This window comes from Myiozetetes cayanensis, unplaced genomic scaffold (assembly GCF_022539395.1).
Source record: "Myiozetetes cayanensis isolate MyiCay16 unplaced genomic scaffold, myiCay2020 scf3, whole genome shotgun sequence".
Taxonomy (NCBI): domain Eukaryota; kingdom Metazoa; phylum Chordata; class Aves; order Passeriformes; family Tyrannidae; genus Myiozetetes; species Myiozetetes cayanensis.
This window is the reverse complement of record NW_026087521.1, coordinates 49,756,522-49,779,439: the sequence shown is the minus strand read 5'-3', so window position 1 is coordinate 49,779,439 and position 22,918 is coordinate 49,756,522. Positions and strand designations below refer to the sequence as shown.

Here is a 22,918-nt window from a genome sequence, read left to right as displayed (position 1 = left end):
CGGATGTGTCCCTGCCAGGACCCGCGCAGCCCCGCCCCCAGGCGCGCGCCGGAGCCGTGAAATGGGCCGCGTGACGCCATCGCGGCGCGACTCCATCTTTGTCAGTGAACAAAATGGCGCCGTACTGCGTGCTGGCGGCTCGGCTCAGGGTGAGCAGCGGCGCCCGGCGGGAGGGGCACCGGGCGGGACGGGCACTGGGCGGCGGGCGGGCGGCGGGGACAAGGGCACTGCCCGCCGGGTGACCGGGAGGGAGGCTGCCCGCAGCCTCCTGGCTGGGCCGGGCCGTCCCCGCCTCCGCGTGTAGGTCAGCGTGTCCCCGGCGCGGCCCCGCGCCCCGTTTCCATGGCGATGGCTGGGATGTCGCGGCGGCGGCGCGGCCGCTGCCCGAGCCCCGGGGCAAGGCGTCTCCCGCCGCTGGGCCCGGCCGGCCGTCAAGGTGAGCGCAAGGTGACCGGATCGGCGGGGACGCGGCCTTGGCGCCGCCGCCTCCTCGCCCGCACAGATCCCGCGGGGCCGGGGCCGCGACCAGAGCCCCGGGCCCAGCGGGGCGGAGAGCCCGAGGGCGCGGGGACGAGCGGTGAAATAAAAGGTCTTTCCCGGGGGCGTGCATTTTTCTTTCCTCGCCTTCAATTGCTTCCCCTTATCAGTGTGGGGCAGCACAAGGTGACTCCTTGTGCTGAGTGAACTATCTTTTGGCTACGTTGCTTCAAAAATCCTATTTTTAATATAAACAGAGGCCTCTGGGTGACAAAAATACCAGAGTCTCTATATAAAGGGGACCTAGGAAGGGTGGAAAAACAGATGGGACAGACACATAAACTACTGTATTTTTCAGGACAGTAATAATGTGTCTCACAGTCTTGTCTGTCATGACCTCTAAAACTCACATTTGCCTGTAATATGAGCTTGCCACAGAGGTTCCCTTCCTTGAGAGATTGCCGTGTTTGATATGTACTCAATAATAAAGTGTTCATAATGTTTTAAAAGACTGGAAGGCAAATATCAGGTGCAATATATTTTTTAGGGCTGCTAACAGGGATATGGTTGCTCCCCTTAGTGTAAAGCATGTGATAAGGGCAGGCAGTGTAACTTCTCAGTTTCCCACTTGTGACCTTGGTCAGTGTGTTCCCTTTTCTTAGGGAGCCAAAGTAAGAGCGTGTTTGGCTTTTAGTATTCTGAAAGTACTTTGTGAATCTTAATTCTGTTTTTTTATTACTTCCTTACTTTAGAGGTAGGTGTTTTAGAAAAGTATAGATTTGGGTGTTTTTTAATTTAAACAAAAGTCACAGAATAGCCCCATTTCAAATATAACTTGGTATAGTTGTTCTTAGTTGTTAAATAGCTTCTAGTTTGTACTTTGAACAGAAATGACTACTCATAAAATGAAGGCAAATCTTTTATTAGGGTAATGAATTGGTTCTCATTTTATGGTGTGGCACTGCATGAGAACAAGCAGTCATTTGCTAAAAATAATATGGTATAATGTAAAACAAAGGCTGTGCTGACACAGTCAGTATGAGGAATTTAGTGTTCTGGGAGGTTGTCTTCTGTTACCAGGCTCAGGGTGCATGTTTTGTTTCCCCCCTGTGAAGGACTAAATCTGTGGCAATCAAACGTGCCTCTAGGTGACCTCTTAAGGAGGCAAAATTTTTTTTGTCCCCATGTAGCTGCCTAGAGGTTAATGAATATGAGCATCATCTTGCCAGTCACTGTGATAGTGCCAGCATTGACCATGACACACGTTATTAACATTGATTCTACCCACCTCCTGTCCTGGAACTGTTTTGGAACTGGAGCTGCATAGAAAGCTTCCCTCTGAGGGAAATAAATTGGAATTAACCCGACTTGGACTGAATGTCCTACTTAAAGTATAGTTCTAATAGCCTGAAAGGGTCAAGATCTTTCTCCTGCCTATCTGAGATAATGCTTTTAGGAGCATTCCATTTCTCAAGCCACATCGGCTGAGAATTGACCTAAAGAGAGGAGTGTAAAACTCTTAAATTGCCTGAAATATCAGCAGTTTATTGAAGACGTGGTAGATAAGTACTGAAATTCTGTATGGGTAGCTTTGTGTGTGCTGGCAAAAATCAGCGTTGGCCTGGGCTAAACTGGTCTTCAGAACCATAATTGTGGTTGCTCTTCGGAGGTGGATCTAGAAAATTAGACTGCATTTACAACTTGATTATACCACTCTGCTTTTCTTTTTAGGCTGAATCGTGGTGAATGTTGGAAACTTGGCCAGAGATCGTAGATCAGGGAGGATGAGAAAAGATGGTATTTTGGGTTTCAGCTGGGATTTCTAGGACTGATTTCCCAGATAGAAGTGTAGGTAATGTGGTTGCTACTCTTTTGAACATGAGCTTTTGCTTACCGGACTTGTCTAACTTACTGGCTGCCAAAATGCAAGTTAGTTTCTGAATTCAGACTCCTCTTGCATCTGGGCCATTCACTGTATTGAGCTAAATGCAAGATAACTAGGTTGAAATCTGTAAAGAGAAGTGTTGACTTCCTGACAGAGACTTCAAAAATCATGACCCATTTAATAGGCTGGCTTTCTTGTGTCTTTTAAGGAAGCTTTTCACCTGGTAAAACACCAGTAGGCTTAGGAGCCCTGTAGTGATCACTGCCATTTCTTTTACTGAAACCTGAACACGGACATTCGTATTGGGATAACGGATTCAATGCCAGATGAGAGGAGATCACTTGGCAGCTGTTTGGTCAGCCTGGAAATTCCTGTATAAAAGGGAAAACGTATAGATTGCTGGCTGCCTATTTCCTTTGGCTGTTGGTTGCAAGGTGCTTCTCACTACTCTGTATAAAACACACCATGGAAGCCTCCCAGTGCACTACTACGTTCCCTCTCACTCAGGGAAGAGTGAGGGGGAATGAAGCTGGGAACTGTTAGGCTTGTGACTTTTCCTTTATCTTGCAGTTCTGCCAAGATGAAGTTCTGCCAAGTTCTGTTTCTGAGGATGCAATGGATAAAAAACCAGGCAGGGAGAGTAGACAAGTGTGATGAGTGATACATTGTGGATTCGTTATGAGGAGAGATCAGACTTTTGAACCAGGCAGTGTATGCTGTTTACTTGGTGATGGTGGTGGAGCCTCAGGCTTGCTGGGCATCAACATGAGAACAACCATATTGAATCAAGTTAACTTCCAGCAGAGGAGAGATATGGGATTAGATTTACATCCCAGTAAAATGAAGATAGCACTTTTTTAATAGGTCTTTTAAAAAAGTCTCGTGTAGACAAAAGTGATTCTCTAGTCTCCTGAAACTGATTGGCCTAGGTGATGAATTTCCCCAAGTCTTACTGGCCATTACAGAAACACACCTTCAGTTTTCCTGACTTCTCTTGCCAATTTCCGTGTCCAGACAGAATGCTTTACCTTAAACAAGTTCCCTTCCTGCTTCTGGTAGCCTGCAGTTGTGGTCAAGCAGAAGTCAGCTACTTTGTAGTGCTAATTCTGTGTGTACCAGCTGAGTATTTATTTAGTATTTGAATAAATACTACATTTCATTGTGCTGTTTTGTGAAATAAAAAGATACATAGGCATGTATGTTCAACTGAAAGGATTCTACCTCAATTTTGTTTGAAAACTCCCTTTGTAGCTCTTTTTGGAGACCTTGCTTCAGATTTTTATTATAATCTACTTTGGTCCCAGGCAAGACTAAGATGATATGAGGCCACTGCCATTACTTTAGCTTGCATATCTGTTCTTTTGTATGATGAAGTAAGAAGAAATTACTGCATTAAACCAAAATATATTTCCTGGTCTGGGCAAGAAATTATTTTTCCATGAACAGTGATTAAATCTCTCAGTGTTTTTTCCAGCCACTTTAGCACTTGGAAACTTTCATGAGACAATGGATATCTTGTGAGGTAAAGACATTTCCACAGCATTAACCGTGCTGGGTAAATACTTAAGTTAGGGGGGAAAAGGCAGAACAAAGTAAACATAAAATTAAGTGGCTACCAGATAAAGTTCAGCTTTACCTAGTAGGTGTGTTAAACAATGAAAAGCTGGGTGGTGTCTGATGTGGTTTGGTTGTTGTTTGGGTTTTTTTGTATTTTTTTGTGCTGGTGGAAGAACAAAATGTCTCAAGTCTGACACCTGTGACAAGTTCTGGAAGCTCTGAGCTTAAAGTGCAGTACAGTGAAATTTGATGACTGGGTTTCCCTTGCACTCCTGGAGGAGCAGTGCCCTCTTTGTACCGCCAGGTTCACATTCTTCAGATATTCTTTCATGAAAATAGTGTGTAGCTGCCGTAGGTCTGTACTGCTCCTACCAAAAGCTGTGTGTATAATGGCTCAGGATCGTTTGGGAAAAATGCAAATGGCACCCTTACTGCCAGTGTGCTGGCTACTGTGATCTCACCTAGCTTTCCTGAACTTCTTATTGTGAAAGATGCTAACAAATGTCATCAAAAGGACAATAAAACAAGAGACTTGGCTGAAAATTGGTGATGTCTCATTGATTGTGATTATTTTGGGCAATGTTCTCAATGCTGGTAACAAGAAAATTGGTAAAAATATCGACAAGGAAACATTAAAATGCTTTAACAGATCTAAAGAATCAACTGGTATTTTTGACAAGGCAAAACCAGTGGTAGGTATGATGATTGTGTTCTGCACAAAGAATATTTGCTGATTAACAATCATGCACACAAAAGGGGTGTTTAGTGCAATACCACAGTGTTTATTAACCTGCACTTATCGAAACCTTGTAACGCTGGAGTAGAGGATGAATAATAAAAAAGCAGGATTTAGATTAGAGTTTCATTCTGGAGGAGGAAGAACTCTGAATTCTTGTCTGCAGTCTGTTTCCAGACTTCTAATGCTGATGACTGAAACTTTCAAAGGATGTAAGAAATGCATGTGCCAAATCCTTGGAAGTTTTTCTGGAGGCTGCCCTCTGACTCAGTTTTCAAAGCTGCGTGAGAGCTTTTAGCCCTGGGCACTGACCTCTCTCTTTCAGGTCAGGTGCCTCGGCATAGCCTGCCCTTCTCTTGTGTTCCAGGAAACTGTCTCACCGTGGAGGCTGCCAAGTGAAATTAGGGCTTTTTTTTCATGGCATTTTGTGCTTATGTGTTCAGCTCACAGTATAGTTCACCTGTTGTGCAGTTAACTCACCTGTAGGGTAAGTGCAAGGCTTTTCTCAGAGGAAAGGTGAGGGTGCCGTTGTGAGAGTGAGGTAAATAGCACCTGGATCTGTGCAGCCAGGTTGGTGAAGCTGATGTGGGTTTTTTCCAGATCTTGCCTCTCTCCTGCTCTGTGTTACATTGTAGACCAGGCTTGTACATCCAAGTCTCTGTAGCTAGGGTTGAAACACAGCTAAGCTTATATGGAAATACAGTAAGCTTTGTAGGTATGCAGGGACTCTGCCTAGGAAACTTAGTATGTGATGGTGGAACAGAGGGGTGTCTGCTCAGACCCATGCTGTGTCACCTGCCAGTCCCTGAATGTCAGATCAATGCCAGTGAGCAAATACAAATCTAGGGTTAACTTGCTTTGGAAATGGTGTTGGTTCCTCTCCACCATCGCTCTAATATGTCAGGATTGTAACAAACTGGTGTTTAAGAATTGTTTCAGCATTGCCTGAAAGCAGATTTCTCTCTTGAAAGTATAAGGCATCTAGTGCCTTAAATAGAAATGTAAAATAACTTAGTAAAATGCTACCTGTTCTGGGTAACCTGGTGTCTCACTGTTTAACATAATACGCAGTATTGTATGATCAAATGTTCATCAGTGCCTTTAAAAACCTTTGCAATTTTTCTGTTCCTCAGCCTGCAAAATCCCAGTAATAAAACTGAAAAACATTTGGTTCATTGATATGTTACAGGAATTCTGTAAGGTTCCGGTGCTAATACTCTCCTTTTTTTCAGCATGCCTTGAACAGTGGGATACGACGCTACCATGTTTCTCCTGCCTTGTGCCAGCGGGCCAAGGTGGCCATGAGCCACTTTGAACCTAATGAATACATAAATTATGAGAAGTTGGAGAAGAACATCAACATTGTCCGTAAGAGGTAAGAGTGGAGAAGGGAAGAAGGGAGGGATCAGCGTGTTGAGTTTAGCTCTGCAGTGACAGGAGAGGAGAAAAAAAAAGTCATGGGGCCCTGGCATAGGGAATGTTTACTAGGGAGAGCAACTTTGAGCAGTGGCAGTTAATAATGTAGTGAAGCATGAGTTGTAATGTCTCCATGTAGTGGTGGGGCCCTGTGGGAAGGGTTGAAGGTTATGAGGAATCATTGCAACATGCAGAGAACCAGGCCAATGCAGAGGAGGTTCTAGAAAGGACTTTGTCCTCTTTGTTTAATGCCCTCATTGAGGAGTCTTCATGTTGGCCCTTGCCCCTTTCTAGGGCAGCAGCGTGTGGGCAGTAGTCATTATAGGATAAGGCTTCAGTGCACTGTGAATGTTCTCAACAGTGAATGTTCTCCTGTGTTCCGCTGTTAGGCATGGAAAGGAGGGCTAGGAATCTGTAGCATATGTAAACGTAGTGACCTTAATCTGCTGATAGAGGCTTGTGTGCCTGCTAAATTGTCATTCCTGCTCCACTTACTGTGGCAGTGGTTTGTATGACACGTCCTTTGGTCTTTGCATCCTTTGTTAAATGCAGTAGTTCTCATTTCAAGTTGTTGTCTCGACTTAGCTACTTCCCAGAAGATCTTACCACTGACATAAATAGATTCCTCAACTGATACAGCTCCAGGATGAAAGGTCTGAGGTCACAACATTCCACTTAGTTGTACTTGCTTGCTGTGGGATCTGGTATTCGTGAATTGAGTCTGACCTCTGTTTCACCTCCACATTTGCTGTCCTGAAGTATAACTCAAGAAATTAGCTGAGTCAATGCTTCTTTTAGTATACAAAGATTAGAAAAGAAAGCATAAAATGACATAAATTCATACACTTTTGAACTTTTCGAACTGAACCATTTAGCCGTTGATATTTTAGTGCTATAAGAAGAGCATGCAGGTTTCTGTATGTTAATAGGTCTTAACAGTCTGAGCAATATAAGGAAGTGTTCTGTTACATGCTTAAAAGGGCAAATGTTGAAGTACACAAGATACAGATACTAAAATTATTTTCCCCAGGCTTGACCGTCCCCTGACCTTGTCTGAGAAGATTGTATATGGACACCTGGATGACCCAGCAAAACAGGAGATTGAGCGGGGCAAGACCTATCTGCGCTTACGGCCAGACCGTGTGGCCATGCAGGATGCCACAGCTCAGATGGCAATGCTACAGTTCATCAGCAGTGGGCTGCCAAAAGTGGCTGTGCCTTCCACAATCCACTGTGATCACCTCATCGAAGCCCAGTCAGGTGGTGAAAAGGATCTTCGAAGAGCTAAGGTTACTATTGCAGAAACTTCACTTCTGTCTGCTTGAAAACCTCCTTCCAGTCGAAGAAAGAGCTTATTTTAATTTTTTCCCAGGAGAACAGCCATGAGTCAGATATGGTAACAGATTGCCTGTGCTGGTCAGCTCTGTAGATAGGTGAGATGCACCAAATAAACAGAGTAAATGGATCTTTGGGAGTTTCTCAGCTGAGATTCATCCATTACATGGTTTAAAGGACCACAAATGTAGGAAAGGTAGTCTTGAGCTGATTAACGATGGAAGCCTAGATCATGTGTGTGTTCTGGAGAGAGAAGATATTTCAGCTAAAGGGAGAGAAAAGATCTATTTCAAAGGGGAAAAAAAGGAAGACAGATTACTCTGTGTTGCAGTGTGAAAAAATGACTGAACATTGCACTGGTGGTATCCCGTGAGGGGGAGGCAAGTAGTTATTTTCCCAAAGCATTTGCTAGTGATTCTCTGAAGAGCAATAACTGAAGCATGTGTGGCTTTCAGGGCTCGTGTGTGTAAAAGCACTGAGGATGTTGGTTTTTGTTTGGGAATTTCAAAGTCTTGTGTGTCCAAATGCTGATTCACTGCCTTTTTTAAATTTCTCGCTGTTTTACTGTTTATTTGTCCCCTAAGGGGCTTCTGTAGTATATAGACACATTCATCTCTGTCCTACATACCATGATGCCTCTGCCAGGGAAATCTTGTCAGAGCCAGGAGGAATTGCACCTTGAGTATTGATACTAGAATTTACAGTGAACAGGGGTCAGCTGCATTTTAAGATTTTAGTCCATATCTATTCTCAAAAACTCATGGTGTTGAAGTAATTGCTTCTGGCTTTCTCCTTCAGGCCACAGTAAGATAACTTACACTACTCTGGAGTGAATTTGGGGAGTTCTTGCTCTGCTTGTCTTAGTCCTAAGTTGTGCAATTAAGAATTTGAGACTTACTAAATCAGACAGTTTCTTTTCTCCCATTAACCTCCTGTCTTCCCCTTTCCCCTATTCCTGCATTTGTTCTCCCTCAGTGCAATTATATTCGCTGCAGCCCTGAGCTATGTCCCTCCTTTGCCATCCACTCTGAGCAGAGCAAGTAAAGGTCCTGCTGCCTTCTGACTGGGTTCTGCTGCTGCCAGTTGGCACACAATGAATGCTGGCAGGCCAGAGGGTGGTTTGGATTTGCTCCTGGCACTTCAGCATGCTTTACTGGGGGAGGGATGCACAAACAGAGTAAAGTGACCCGGCTCTCAGTGGAAAACGAGGCTTACAGAACTGCTGCTGCCTCATGGGAAACTTCAGCAAATGTGTGCTGAGACAATTCTTCCATTATCTCGTTTCCCCTTTCCCTTTATTCTGAAGCTTAGCTGCATGAGAACAGTCTTTAAGAAACTCCTTGTAGCGCTTATCTTATCTACTCTGCCACTCCTCTGCCAAGAACTATCAGGACATAATAGTGTCATACTTCCTTGGCAACCATGGTTTTTCTCACAAGCAATTTTCACGGTGTGACCTCCACCAATAATGGTGATACTGCAGCAAGAAAGGCAGCATTGTGTGAGTCTTAAACAAGGGACTTGGTAGAATGAGAAATGACACTCACCAAATCCCCTGGTAGCAAGCAACTTCCAGTTCCATTTCTTTATCTGTAAAAATAAAGCCAAAACACTTACCTAAGAGGTTTGAAATGTCTCCAAAGCATCTGTAAAGGAAAAGGAACACCTGGCAGAGAAGGAAGGAGCAGCTAGAATAAGTGAGGGAGACAAGTTAAAAAAAATCCCTGAAATAGAAAAAATGAGCGGAACATTTTTAAATGCCTTTTTGGCGGGGTATTCCTTATTGGCTGTTGCTGTTTGGAATTAGAAACTAAAAACGATGCTTTTAGTAGAGCTACAGGTGGGATAGAATTAAGTGGCCTGTTACAACTGTGTGTCAAATGGTCTTAGTTCCTTTTGCTTTTAAAAGTGGTGTGCACCTCCCTCCAGCTGCTGCAAAACTGTGAAGCAAATTGCAGATAGGTGTGTGAGGGAAGGGAGTGTGTTTAAATGAGCTTTTGATGTATGGAAGAACAAAATGTGTTACTGATGCTCTGTGTTTCCCTGTGTGAACAGGACATAAACCAGGAGGTGTACAACTTTCTAGCAACGGCTGGTGCCAAGTACGGAGTAGGATTCTGGAAACCTGGGTCGGGAATCATTCACCAGGTAAAGTGTGTGTGTGTTTGCAATCTTTGAACATGCAGTGACTCTTTTACTTTATGGTGAAGAGAGAACTTAAGTGCAAACCCTTAAAGAATTTCACCAGCTGAGGGAAACAACCTGCTTTCCACAAGGCAGGTCGAGATTTCTTACTTGCTCTCTCTCAGTTATCTTGACAACAGTGGGTTTTTTTAAAGGTTATTTTGGTCAAACTGTAACCTGATGTGTGATTAGGTAGTGCCAATGGCATGCCATGTGAATCACAGAAGCTTGAAATACCTTAACTGCTTGTGGACTGGCTCCTCTTAGTACAATCGGAACAGTAAGGTGATGCCATCAAGATGGTTTCATAGGGTTAATGTGAACTGCTTTTGGTGCTAAGGAGAGCAGCCTTGGTAACATACTTTTTTTAGGGTTATTATGTATGCATTTGCTTCCATAAAACCCAGGAGAGTATATGAGGACACCAAACAGAGCTGCATACTTTTAGGTGCTCAAGAATGGCAACACATAACCAGTTGCTATGTGAATTTGAATAAAATGCAAAACAGTTTCCAAGTCTGAGATTCTCTTGTTATTTCACTTGGATCTAAAATGAGTATGACTGTCCTAAGATAACTTACCACTTAATGAGGCTTTTTGGTTTTTTAAAACCAACACCTCTATCAGGATTTCCCTAAATTGCTTGTGGTTGATTTGCTTTGTGGGTCCAATACTCATTTTTCATTGTTCCTCTGAGTCTCAGGCAGTAAGAGTTGAAGAGCAGAATGAAGCAAAAGTGAGAGGAGAATGGATGAGTGGTAAGCATCCTGTCAGCAGGCAACTTGTGACAAGAGTCAAGAACTCTCTCCTATGTTTTCTTAGCTACAAAATGAGTTACTAAGGTTACCTTAGCTTAACGTGATGCAACAGGTGAACTCTTCAAAAGGTTATGGGAACATCTCAGGTCATTTGTGCTGTGGAACCACTCATGACATCTGTACATGGCAACATAGCTCCGTGCTATGGCTCCCAGCTTTCTTGTGGCTGACTTTCTCTGGCTGGAGAAAACTGGTCATGTTGTATAGCTTCAGAGTCCAGCTCTGGCAAAGTGAGGCTTTGGAAGTGACCTTTCTCCCACAAATATATTAATGTGAGCCATAAACAAATAAAGCTGAAAGTTGTAAAGCAAAGCTGTAGTCTTTTTAATGAGGGATCACCTTAGTTCTGTTCAAGTTGTTCTATGATGCATGTGCTGTGAGTTCCGTGGTACCCAGAGAGGGTGTCCTTAGTGTTGGTGTGGCACATATGCAATGCGAAGTTCATTAGCTTGAGTTCTCCACTTTATCAGTATCACAGAAAACTCTTTTTTTTTTTTTTTTTTTTTTTAACTACATAACCATTTTGTGGTTTTGTTGGTAGTTGAAAAGTCTTGCACAGAATCACTAACAGCAAAAAGGGAAGGGCAGCCTCTTGGTGAGGGATTCTTCTGTGTGATTGGGTTTGGCTGGCATCATGAACTGGAGGAGCCTATTGGTATTCTACTGCTATGAGAGCATAAAGATCACAGAAGGTCTTGATATATCCAGTCTAGCATTGGATAAGTGAACTGACTTGCTCAGCAGTTTATTAAGGGTGTGGAGACTATGGAACAGGCTCTTGAACCGTAACAAAGGCTAACTAAGGTGGCACCTTAGGAAAAGCCTAAAGTGCAGGGAAGGATTCGTCTAGTGAAAAAAATTGTGATTGTTTTCTAATTTTTTTATTATCCTGGGACAAGCAAGGATCCCGAGGCTGAGACTGTGCATTACGTTCTGCACAAGGAGCTTGAAACAGAAGAGAATTTCCAGCCCAAACCAAATTCAATTACGTTCTTGCTACTGAAATCTGCAATTACAAACTGATCTAAACTCTTGTTCTTGTCTTCTTTCCGGCTGTCTTCCCCCTCCTTTCCCAACAAACAAGCAAGCAAACAATCCATTTTTATTTTCAGATCATTCTGGAGAACTACTCCTACCCTGGGGTTATGCTGATTGGCACAGATTCACACACCCCAAACGGAGGTGGCTTGGGAGGAATCTGCATTGGTGTGGGTGGAGCTGATGCCGTGGATGTCATGGCAGGAATCCCTTGGGAGCTCAAATGCCCAAAGGTAGGAGCACAAAGAATACTTATCTGTAATGTGAAGGGTGAGATATGTGTAAGGAACATTGATTTTCAACCACTGTGTATATAAGGCATCATATACCATTGCAATCTGAAAGCAATATACCCCACAGGGAACTATATACTATTACCTTTCTGAAAGGAAATGATGTCAGTGGTTTTTTTCCCCCCATTAATGTTGCTTAGGTTATTGGTGTAAAACTGACTGGCAAGCTCTCAGGTTGGACTTCTCCTAAAGATGTGATCCTGAAAGTGGCTGGCATCCTCACTGTCAAGGGTGGAACAGGCGCCATCATTGAATACCACGGGCCGGGTGTGGATTCGATCTCTTGCACAGGTAAGACAACACAAATCTCTTACCTGAAAGGAGTGTTGTTGGAGCTGAATGTTGAGTGTTGGAGACTGGGAAGGGAATCAGGCAAGAAGGACTCAATGTTCTTCCTTAGCGTGGCCTGGTAATTCATACACTGCAAACTGGGAGAGTTGGGTGAGCATGGTGTAACAAAACAGCACTCCCCTCAATGAAAAAGTGACCTCTCTCCATTAAATCTTCTTGTGACTTTAAGAACATGGGATACTTAATTGTGAAGAATCCTGTAAGATGGTACATCAGGATAACAGTAAGGGTGGAGGTATTCCAGCATATACTTAAGAAGGCGGAGATGCCAGAGATAAAGGATGACATTTTCATTTCAGCCTAAAATATGCTGTGAATAGAAAAAAGAAACAGGTTAAAGGGAGTATATGTGTGACAGTGGCAAACAAAAAGCTTTTTAGAAAAGGGTTGTGGGCAGAGGATAGAGCAGAAAGGAGCAATTTGTAACATGCAGTCATATACTAGCTAATTGTGGGTCTTGGGTGCTGAATTTGAGCCAGCAAAAATTGCACTTCTCTGTAATGTGCTAGCTAGGACCAAATTACAAGAGCTGTCCCTTCCTTTGGCTTGAAGCGCAGCCTTCAAGCTGGATTTCTCCTCTTAATTTGTCTGACTTGGCTAGAACTTGGAATATTTGGTTTTACAAACTGAGAGCAATTTGGGATTTTTCTTCTGTGAAATCAGAGGAACTTGACCTATGGTATCTGTTCCTAGCTTGTTAATTGTAAAGCAGCAGCTTCTACAGCTCCATTGCTGTGTCCTTGAAAGGCATGGGTAATCCCAGTGCCGTGAGCAAATATTTGGGATTATTTTTCTGTGTTCTGACACTGGAAACATTTTATTCAACCCACTACATTTCTCACAAATGTCTGGTTCCTCCAGTAAAGATAAATGAGATGGTAGGGAGAGACAGGACACCCATTGCAGGTAGCAGAGACACTGCTCACTGCTGTAAGTGTATTTGATGCTCAGTGCACATGGGGGTTCCCTGTCATCCTTTCCAGTATCTGCAAGAATGAATGTGACTTTCGGCTCCTTCCTTGCAGAAAAGTCTGGTTGCAGGCACTGTATTGGTCAGAATCATGAGAGGCTGAGCCAGCCATTATGTTAACAGCATGTCCTCTCAGCTGTGGATTTAGATTCCTTTGATCCCTCTTGGCTTTGCTGTCTTTTCCACGTACTGACTTTTGGACAATTGGATGGCCTTGGACTTTCTTACTGACCCCATGGTCACTTCTCCCACTTCTTCTCTAGGAATGGCAACAATCTGTAACATGGGAGCTGAAATCGGAGCTACCACGTCGATCTTCCCGTACAATGCACGCATGAAGAAATACTTGGGCAAGACTGGGCGAGCTGGTAAGAGGGTTTGGCGGTTGAAGTGGGTAGAAATATGGGTTCAAGTGAAGGTGTGTTCTGGGAGCAGTATCTTCCTACAGTGGTGTCTGATGTGACTTCTGACCCCATGTGGTCCTGTAGGTCATCTGCTGTAAGTAGAAAGTCTGTAATGAAGTGGCTGGGGAACTATATGGTGGACCCTGTGTGTTTAGCTGTTCCAAACTTTTTCTTTTCTCTCATATTTGCTGCACTTTTCAGATGCCCCTTCTTTCTTATTCCAGATATAGCTGCACTGGCAGATGAATTCAAGCAACACTTGGTACCAGATTCTGGTTGTCAGTATGACCAGGTGATAGAAATCAACCTCAGTGAGGTAAGGCTTTCTTTCTTCTTGCCATCTTGGCTGTCGTGACATGACTCTGCTTTGTGTGAATGAGGATCAAGCTGGGAGTTGGATGCAATACCCCTGGCACTGTACTAGAATATGTAAAATACACTCAGGTCTGCTTCACTCACAGCTTGTGCTCCAGTGTTCTTGTAGGAGAATCCTATTTAAACAGATTCCAGATAGAGCTATGAAGGGCATTGATTTGCTGCTGTGTTTTGGGGTTATTCTTTGCTACTCTAATTTCTGACTTTGTCACCGTTTCTTAAAGCTGAAACCACATATCAATGGACCTTTCACTCCAGACCTGGCGCACCCTGTGTCAGATATTGGTGCTGTGGCAGAAAAGGAGGGCTGGCCTGTTGATATCAGAGTTGGTGGGTAGCATTTGCTCTTTCCTCTGCCTTCATACTTGGGGTATGAATGTTGCTGTCTTAGGACCCAGTCTTTTCATTGCTGCTGTATGTCCTTTGCCTTTGGTGCGGTGTCATCTCTTCATGGCCATATTTGCTGGAAGGAGAAGTGACTACCTGGGCCAGGTGTTTAGGATGAGATCAGGGACAGTAGGAGGGATTTTAATGTTGAGACAGACTAGTTTTTTTCCATTTTCAAAACTTTTGAATGTTTGGGTTGACAGAAATGTTACCTGTTAAAGAGCACTTCTCTTAACAGTCTGCGGCATGGATTTGTCTGTTGCAAAGATCTGTCACGAGCATGATTGTCAGCAGTTGGCTGTTGAGCTCTCAGGACATAGTAAAGTTAGTACTTTCTGTCCTAAAGAGCAGGCTTGGAAATTCACTTGGAATACTCACTTTTGGGATGGTAACCTGTGGGTTGACTTCTCAACCTTTGCCCATGGGGGGAATGAAAAGACTGGAAATACATTGTAAAGCCACATCCCAGGTGGGAAACCTATTATTCAACAGTGTTACAAATGGGATACAGTTACAGCAACTGTAACTGAAAGAGAATTTATATTTTGCTGGTTAGCACCTGTCAGGATTGTACAGTATGTCCTCATGTGGTCTTCAGACTGTAACAAAGCATGCTTGCTTTGCATCATTTCCTCCATTTCTTACCATCTTGCTTTGAAGTCTTTTCTGTCTTTGTGGAACAATACCTCTCTCTGGTAATTTGCATAACCAAAGTGCAAGTAAGTGACACTGAGATCTTGTAAAACAATAACCAGAATAGTGACAGGGTAGTGTGTTTGACTGTGCAACCTCCAAAGCTGGACAAGGGATTGCTTGTGACCACAGTATATTGCTGGGTGGCTTGGCAGTGTTAGTACCTGAAACCCTCTCAGATTCCTTGTCAGCAGAAAAGGTGGTTGTCCCTTGTTTTTTCTGCTGAGAGACAGGTCAGGGAGAAGCTTCCTAATACCAGGGCTACAGTAACCACCTCCCTGTTCTGTCAAACACCACAGGCTTGATCGGCAGCTGCACCAACTCCAGCTATGAGGACATGGGACGCTCTGCAGCCGTGGCAAAACAGGCACTGGCACATGGATTGAAGTGCAAATCAAAGTTCACAATCACACCAGGTTCAGAGCAGATCCGTGCCACCATTGAAAGAGACGGTTATGTGAGTATGGCTACTCTTTACACTTCCAAACAGTAAGGGTTAATTCTTCAAGACAGTACTCAGGGGTCCTGAGGTGATAATGGAAACCTCTCAAACTTTGTCTTCACTTATTGCTGGAGGTACAATTACTGAGGTAGTAACTATCCTTGTGCTACTGTGCCTGTGGGTCCTGCTGTCACCCTGACAGTGTTTTGACCTGATATCTTTACTATCTGGACATAACAGGATCGGAACTGAACAGAGATAAGACAGTTATCAGGAACTGGGGCCCTGAGGAGATAACAGTATGCACAGCAAGGGATGCCTCATGCTCCTGGAATTCTGTAGATGGCCATGACTGACAAAGGCCTGCAATCCAGTTTTCTCATTTAAGAACAGTTTAGAAGTGAGCAAGCTCTTTTGTTGGAGGGTGATTCCCAATTTAGACAAAACTTTTGGCAAAACTCATATTTGATTTAAAAAGGAGTGTTTCTGTAGAGGAACCATTACCTACTTTCTTCCCTTTTCTGGGAGAAAATGATGTTTTAATTACTTTACTACTTAGTAAATGTTAGATACTGTCACAGCATGGGGACCAAGTCTTTACATGTGGGTATGCCCAGCCAATACTTAAGGCCTCCTCCAACCAAGTCCACAGTCATGTCTTTCTTTAACAGCTCCCCCCTTACTTGAGTTGTTTGCGGGGTGGACTGAGCAGGCACACACACACGCTTGCACTGTGGCCAGTTCTCTCCTTACATGGACAGGAAGTCTGTAGGATATTAATCAGACCAGACACTGCCCTTCAGTCAAATACCTGCAAGTAGCTGGATTGTTCAAGTTGAAGCAGGTAGAGAATGGGAACATCATGGCAAGTCATCCTGTGCTCTTCCCCAGTGTTAACTTACAGCCTTACTGGGGTCAAACCCCATATATTTACAAAAGTGACTCAAAACAAACAAGGAGGGGAATTTTTTCACGCTTGGTGCTTTCCGTTAGTGTCTGCTTCTCCTGAAAGAGCAACCCCAGAAACTTATTCCAGATTTTCTACCAGTAACAAAGTTATTCTCTGCCCCCAGGCGAAAATCCTGCGAGAAGTTGGAGGGCTGGTTCTTGCCAACGCTTGTGGGCCATGCATTGGCCAGTGGGACAGGTAAAGTGAAAGACAGACCTTGCTCTAGCTTTGTGTCTTTTAGCTCTTAAAGCGCTCTGTGAAGCCAAATGGGATTGTAAATACAGCACACTGGGAATGAAATGTTTAAAAACCCACTGGCCATAGCTGTCTGATACGCACTGGAGGAGGAGAAAAGACAGACTGCAGATTTATACTGAACCTCTAAGTGAATGAAGCTGTAGAATGGACACACATTCTGGAGTCTTTTTATAGTAGGCAAAAAATGGGAGAGAGATGTTATCTGTGAGAGAGGGTGGACTGAAGGTTGTATGGTCCTTTTAAAACAGGAAAAATGAATTGGTCCAACTTCAGTCATTGGAGTAGCAGGAAGAAAAATTCCCAATAGAAGGGATGGGAGACACATTCTCATGTGGCTTTGTCACTGCTGATGGTGGACTATCCAAAGGCAATGTACTTAGTTGGTTGTTTAGACAGTTCAGCAGTGCTATGAAAACTACTCCAAGACTCAGTGACTTGGGTTTGCACTGCCCATTGTTTTGAGTCTTTGCTTAAGAAACGTGTCCAGGCACCAGTTCATGTTTCTAAAAGGTAGTGCTGCCAAAACAAAGCTGGGGGATTTTAGCAGTGAGACATCTAGAAGCAGTATCCCATTTAGATCTGATGAGCATGTTTGCTTCTTTCACAGGAAGGACATCAAGAAAGGAGAGAAAAACACAATAGTCACATCCTACAACCGGAATTTCACAGGTCGCAATGATGCCAATCCAGAGACTCATGCATTTGTGACCTCTCCAGAGGTAAGAAACAGCCAGAGGAGGAGCCATGGAATAGTTCAGGGTGCCTTGGGAATCAATTCTTGTACCTACAGGAGAGGCCCAGTGTGGCTTGATTAGTAGCTTGGCTGCTGGCTATTAGACTTAAAAGACTTTCAAATGAAGAGATGGAGGGTAGAATACACCTTTAAATTTGTCATTTTTTTCTTTCAGATTGTCACAGCCCTGTCCATTGCTGGCACTCTAAAATTTAACCCTGAGACAGATTACCTGACAGGAGCAGATGGGAAGAAGTTTAAACTAGAGGCACCTGATGCAGATGAGCTGCCCAAGCTGGTAACTGCACAGTCTGGAGGCGGAGGGAGGGAAGGCCTGACAATAGCAGTGTTTTATATGTACTGAGAGAACATTCAAGCACTGACCTTTTCCTTGACATGTGGTGTTATTGCTAGAATGGGAGCAGTTGTCTGTTCTTTTATGTGCTGTTATCTGCTTGTTCTTTTATGTACTGTTGTGGATGGCTGAGGCTGATGATTTTCCTTTCTTCTTTGGAAGGAGTTTGACCCAGGCCAGGACACCTATCAGTACCCTCCCAAGGATGGCAGTGGGCAGCATGTGGATGTGAGCCCCACCAGCCAGCGCCTCCAGCTTCTTGAGCCCTTTGATAAGTGGGATGGCAAGGATCTGGAAGACATGCTGATCCTCATCAAGGTCAGGAGCCAAGTAGGGGAACACCAGCTATGACAGGTCTGCTCAAACAGAGGTTTGCACAGAAGCTGCTGGAAGCTTTGGACATGCCTTTGAGCTGTTTTTGATTCCCTCCCCTACAATCACATTGTCATGGAAAGTGAACCAAGGGTCTTCCTTCCTTCCAAGTGTTTCCTTCTGATACTTCTTTCTGTTATAACTAAGATACTCCTCTCCTTTGGGCCAGTGGGTAGCTAATACCATGAAAAATGAAGCTTGTTGTAGCATGGAATATGATCCTGCCCATACCATGCAGTCTGCAGAATTAGCTCCAGTTATAACCTGCAGCAGAAAGGTGGATGGGTTCTTTAATTAGCATCTTTAATAACTGACTGTTCTAAGATGTATCTTGTCTGAAATGGGGTCATTGGGAACTTCTCATCCATCAGTATGCATGTTGGCTTCCCACTTTACAGAAAATACTTCATAATAAAACAGTGCAATTTGGTCTTTTAATGGAGACAGGGTTTCTCCTCTCTGCCTGAGTTAAGAGGATGAAAACTTCAGTTAATACAGTTATGGGTTCTGAAATGCAATCCCTTAGGAACTGACCTTTGGGAATCCTGATGATTCGGCAGAGTTGCAGGTACTCCCAAGGGCCATACTGAGCTGCGCTTAAATTTTGGACAAGGCAGTTCCTTTGCAAGCAATTTGAGACTTACCAATTGGAAGGCCATTATCTCTGGTTGGGAATTCTGTTCTGACAAGCTGAGAAGGCTTATGTGCAGTTTGGAAACTTAGAGGATAACACTTGGCATCTTGCTGAAGTCCCCCAGCAGAGAGGCTGAGCTGTAGCAGGAAGGGCTTAATTGCTTTTTGTACCTGAAAAACCTGCTGCTGAATGAAGTGAGGACATGGCAGGAGATGTCACAGCTAAGCTAATTTTTGTAATTTACCCTTTGGAACAGGGCTGTTCTTCCTACCCAACACAGGCAGAATGCCTCAGAGTGCCTTGATTCTTTAACAGATGTGCTTGTCTTGGGTTTGTGCCTTTAAAAAGAGAGGTGATGATCACAGAGTGGGTAAGGTTGGAAGAGACCACAGTGGGTCATCTGTCCAACCTCCCTGCTCATGCAGGGCCATCCTAGAGCACATGGCACTGGATTGTGTCCAGACAGTTCTTGAGTATCTCCTGTGAGAGAGACTCCACAACCTCTCTGGGTAATCTGTTCCAGTGCGTGGTCACCTGGACAGTAAAGAAGTTCTTCCTCATGTTCAGGTGGAACTTCCTGTGCATCAGTTTCTGCCCATTGCCTCTTGTCCTGCTGCTTGGCACCACTGAGAAGAGCCTGGATCCATCCTCCTGGCACCCTCCCTTCAGATACTGATGGGCATTGATGAGGTCCCCTCTCAGTTGTCTCTTCTTGAGGCTGAACAAGAGATGCTCCAGTCCCTTAATCATCTCTGTAGCCTTCTGCTGGACCCACTCCAGGAGTTCCATGTCACTTGTACTGAGGAGCCCAGAACTGGATACAGCACTCCAGATGTGGCCTCAGCAGGGCTGAGTAGGGGGGCAGGATCACCTCCCTTGACCTGCTGGCAGTGCTCTTCCTAGTGCACCCCGGGATGCCACTGCCACAGGGGCACACTGCAAGCTCAGGGACAACCTTTTTTCCACCAGGATCCCCAGGTCCTCTGCAGAGCTCCATTCCAGCAGGTTGGCCCCCAGCCTGTGCTGATGCATGGGATTATTCTTGCCCAGGTGCAGGATCCTGCACTTGTCTTTGTTGAACTGCAGGCATTTCTTCTCTGCTCACTTCTCTGACCTGTCAAGGTCCTTCTGAAGGGCTGCACAGCCCTCGGGAGTATTGACCACTCCCCACAATTAATGCTTCACAATTAAAAGTGTTGAGGAAGGGTCAAGTCACTGCTCCATCCTAAGACATTCTTCTCTTCTACTACCCTTTAGGTAAAAGGGAAATGCACCACTGATCATATTTCTGCAGCCGGACCGTGGCTTAAATTCCGTGGCCACCTGGACAACATCTCCAACAACCTGCTCATCGGTGCCATCAACATTGAAAATGGCAAAGCCAACTCTGTGAGGAATGCATTAACCCAGGAGTTTGGCCCAGTCCCAGACACAGCCCGTTACTACAAGGTGAGATGTTCCCCTGACACATCTATTTTAAGAGGATGTTTACACTTTGGGCAGTGTGTGCCAAGAATGAGGATGTTTGCCTCCTGCTCTCAAGTAACAGCAGTTGTGAATTCCCTTAGCACTGAGGCTTTTTCTTGGTACTTATTCTGATGATTGCAGTTCCTATGGGAGATTCAGTCCCTACCTGATAGGGGGAAGAGGGAGGAGGATCCCATGACTCCAAGGGGACCAGAAATCATAGACACAAGAGGAAGAACTCCTTTAGGCACTGCACACCTCACAAGGCATGGGTGTCATTAGACTGTAATTAAATCTTGCCACCTGTGACTAGTCTAATGTTTAAACAAATTACAATCTTATCCCCTTTACTCTTTATCACTTGGTTTTGAATCTCAAGAAATGTCCTTTTACCCTCTGGACAACTTGGCAGTTGTCTTGGATTGGCTCTTCCCGTAGAGAGAGGTTAAAATTTTCCATATCCTTTCCAGAAGTAGAGCAGAGATCTTGGCTGGTGCGAACCTTGGTCTGGCACAGCACCATGGAAGGAGAGGTGGCAGGAAAAGGAAAGAAGGAATTTGCTCCCAAGGAAGGGAGCAGTCCTTCCCAAGAAAGGATTTGGATCCCAAGGGCAATCCTCCTCAGCCTTTGTCGGCAAAGGATGGCAGTGCCTAACTGCTGTGAAGCACTTAATTCCTTTATTTCTCTCCTTTCTTAGAATTGAAGGGAGCCTTCTGGGAGAAGGTGTCATAGCACAGCAGTGTCAGTGAAACACTGAAATTAGATGTGTGGGTGGATATTTATTGTTAATTCCTCACTTGAGTGGCAGCAAAAATGTAAATCTGTCTTTTGTCACAGAAAATGGGTGTCAAATGGGCAGTTATTGGGGATGAAAACTATGGTGAAGGATCAAGCCGGGAGCACGCAGCATTGGAGCCACGTCACTTGGGAGGCAGGGTCATCATCACCAAGAGCTTTGCCAGGATCCACGGTGAGTCACGCTTCCCCTGTGGTGTGTGTAAACAGGATGTGTTTGGTTTGAGTGGAAGCAGTGTTTACCTTGCCCTGGGGGTCAACGCCTACAGGCATGAACCTCACCTGCTGACAGATGGCAGGGGGTCCCTCCTGTCAGGAGTCCTGTTACATATCTAGTTAGATATGCCACAAACAGCGGATATGCTGATCTTGCTACAAAGATAATTGTTGCTGGAATGCTACCCTGAGAAGCACTGGGCAGCCAGAAGGTAATCCTGCTTTCCTGCAGTGGGGCATGACAAGAGTGGTTGGCGGTTTGTTCTCTGCAGAAACCAATCTGAAGAAGCAAGGTCTACTGCCTCTCACTTTCGCTGATCCAGCGGACTACAACAAGATCCATCCTGTGGACAAGCTAAGCATTGTGGGGCTGAAAGACTTTGCACCTGGAAAGGTAACAGTCTGATGTCTTGTCGTGCCCTTGGGGGCAGGGATGTGCCACTGATGGGAACAGTGGTGAGCTGTGTGCTTGTGAGGCAGCACTGGCAGTGGTGGGCAGTGCAACCTCCCAGCCAGGCAAGACAGTGGCCTGGGCGGCCTACAGGGCAGGTCAGAATCAGACTGTGGTGTTCTGAATAGTGACAAGATACCCTTGTGTGATACTCTGAGTTCCTGTTGACTTAAGCATGAGTGTTTCCTACAAGGAACTGCAACCTCACTTTTTATGTTAAGACCTACCTTGAGCTACAATTTTCCCTTTTCAGCCCTTTAAAAACATGTAGGAATTTTCCTGTGAGAAACTTCAGATAACTTGTGCCCTTGAAAGAGAGGGGGGAAAATAAAAACTGTCTTCTTTCTTTAGCCTCTGAAATGCATCATCAAACATCCCAATGGGAGCCAAGAAACAATCATGCTGAACCACACCTTCAATGAGTCGCAGATCGAGTGGTTTCAGGCTGGCAGTGCCCTGAACAGAATGAAGGAGCTGCAGCAGAAATCAAGCTAAGTGCGCACAATGCCCCAGTGCACTGGACTCGATTCAGCTTTGGCATTTTCGTGAAAGTGCAATTCCATGCCTACTGTTGGAATAAATGTCTGATCAAATGTAACCATAGCTTCCTTTTTGTTATGGTACTTCCTCTTCACTGACACTATGAAAAGGGAGTGCAGCTAGGCTTACTTTTGTCTATTAAATTCCCCTGCTCCCTTTTTCTATTTTGGCTCAGTTTCAGTTGTCCCACAGTTATTTATACTTGGAAATAACCAGCTAAGGTGGGTTTGTCTGCTCACTTGGTTGTTTTCTGCCCATTCACTTTACTGATGGCTAAAGATTTAAAATGAAAATAAAGAATGTGACCATCTCTTCTGCCATGTGTTATTGTATTCATCATCCTGATCCCTGTCACTGTTGCTGGGAAGGTGGGAAAGAACTTCTTGTAAATTACTGCTATATGGAGCAAAAAACAAACAACAAACCACAACAAACAGTAACTCCGCAGGGTAAAATAAAGAGCCCTCACAGCTCTCTTGCACTGTTTAGCCTTTGACATTAACCTATTGCACTCGAGGCTCCACTCGTGGCCATCACCACCTTCCCCACTACATTCCTGTCTATCGCAAATCACTGCCACTACTGCAGTAATGACAAACGTGCAAGAGCACCTCATGTACCTGCCCTCCCAGCACTGGGTGCTAAAGTAGTTTCCTCAAGCACAACTTGTAACAGGAGACGAATGTTGAGGAGTTCTCTTCATGAGAACTGCACACAAAGCCATGTAGCTCCCATCTCACTACACTGCTGGGAGCTCTGACCCTGTGAAATGGGAGTTAACAGCTAC

At 44.6% G+C, this 22,918-nt stretch overlaps 1 protein-coding gene across 1 annotated transcript; it reads left to right on the top strand.

The window, feature by feature from the left end:
- Positions 1-27: 27 nt before the first annotated feature.
- On the top strand, positions 28-22,441 carry ACO2 (aconitase 2). The gene is made up of 18 exons (XM_050325116.1): positions 28-149; positions 5,888-6,030; positions 7,102-7,360; positions 9,462-9,554; positions 11,521-11,679; positions 11,880-12,030; positions 13,324-13,428; positions 13,689-13,780; positions 14,064-14,169; positions 15,219-15,376; positions 16,435-16,508; positions 17,176-17,287; positions 17,477-17,599; positions 17,819-17,974; positions 19,920-20,111; positions 20,967-21,099; positions 21,413-21,534; positions 21,943-22,441. Exons 1-18 carry the CDS (start codon positions 114-116, stop codon positions 22,084-22,086), a joined length of 2,358 nt encoding a protein of 785 aa, XP_050181073.1. The 5' UTR covers positions 28-113; the 3' UTR covers positions 22,087-22,441.
- Positions 22,442-22,918: the final 477 nt, after the last annotated feature.

What these genes read in the sequence shown, in the direction of transcription:
- ACO2 (XM_050325116.1), top strand. Translation starts at nt 114, where the DNA reads ATGGCGCCGTACTGCGTGCTGGCGGCTCGGCTCAGG. An exon ending in TGCATTGGCCAGTGGGACAG is followed by an intron (nt 16,509 to 17,175) that starts GTAAAGTGAAAG and finishes CTTCTTTCACAG; the next exon opens with GAAGGACATCAAGAAAGGAG. An exon ending in ACACAGCCCGTTACTACAAG is followed by an intron (nt 20,112 to 20,966) that starts GTGAGATGTTCC and finishes CTTTTGTCACAG; the next exon opens with AAAATGGGTGTCAAATGGGC.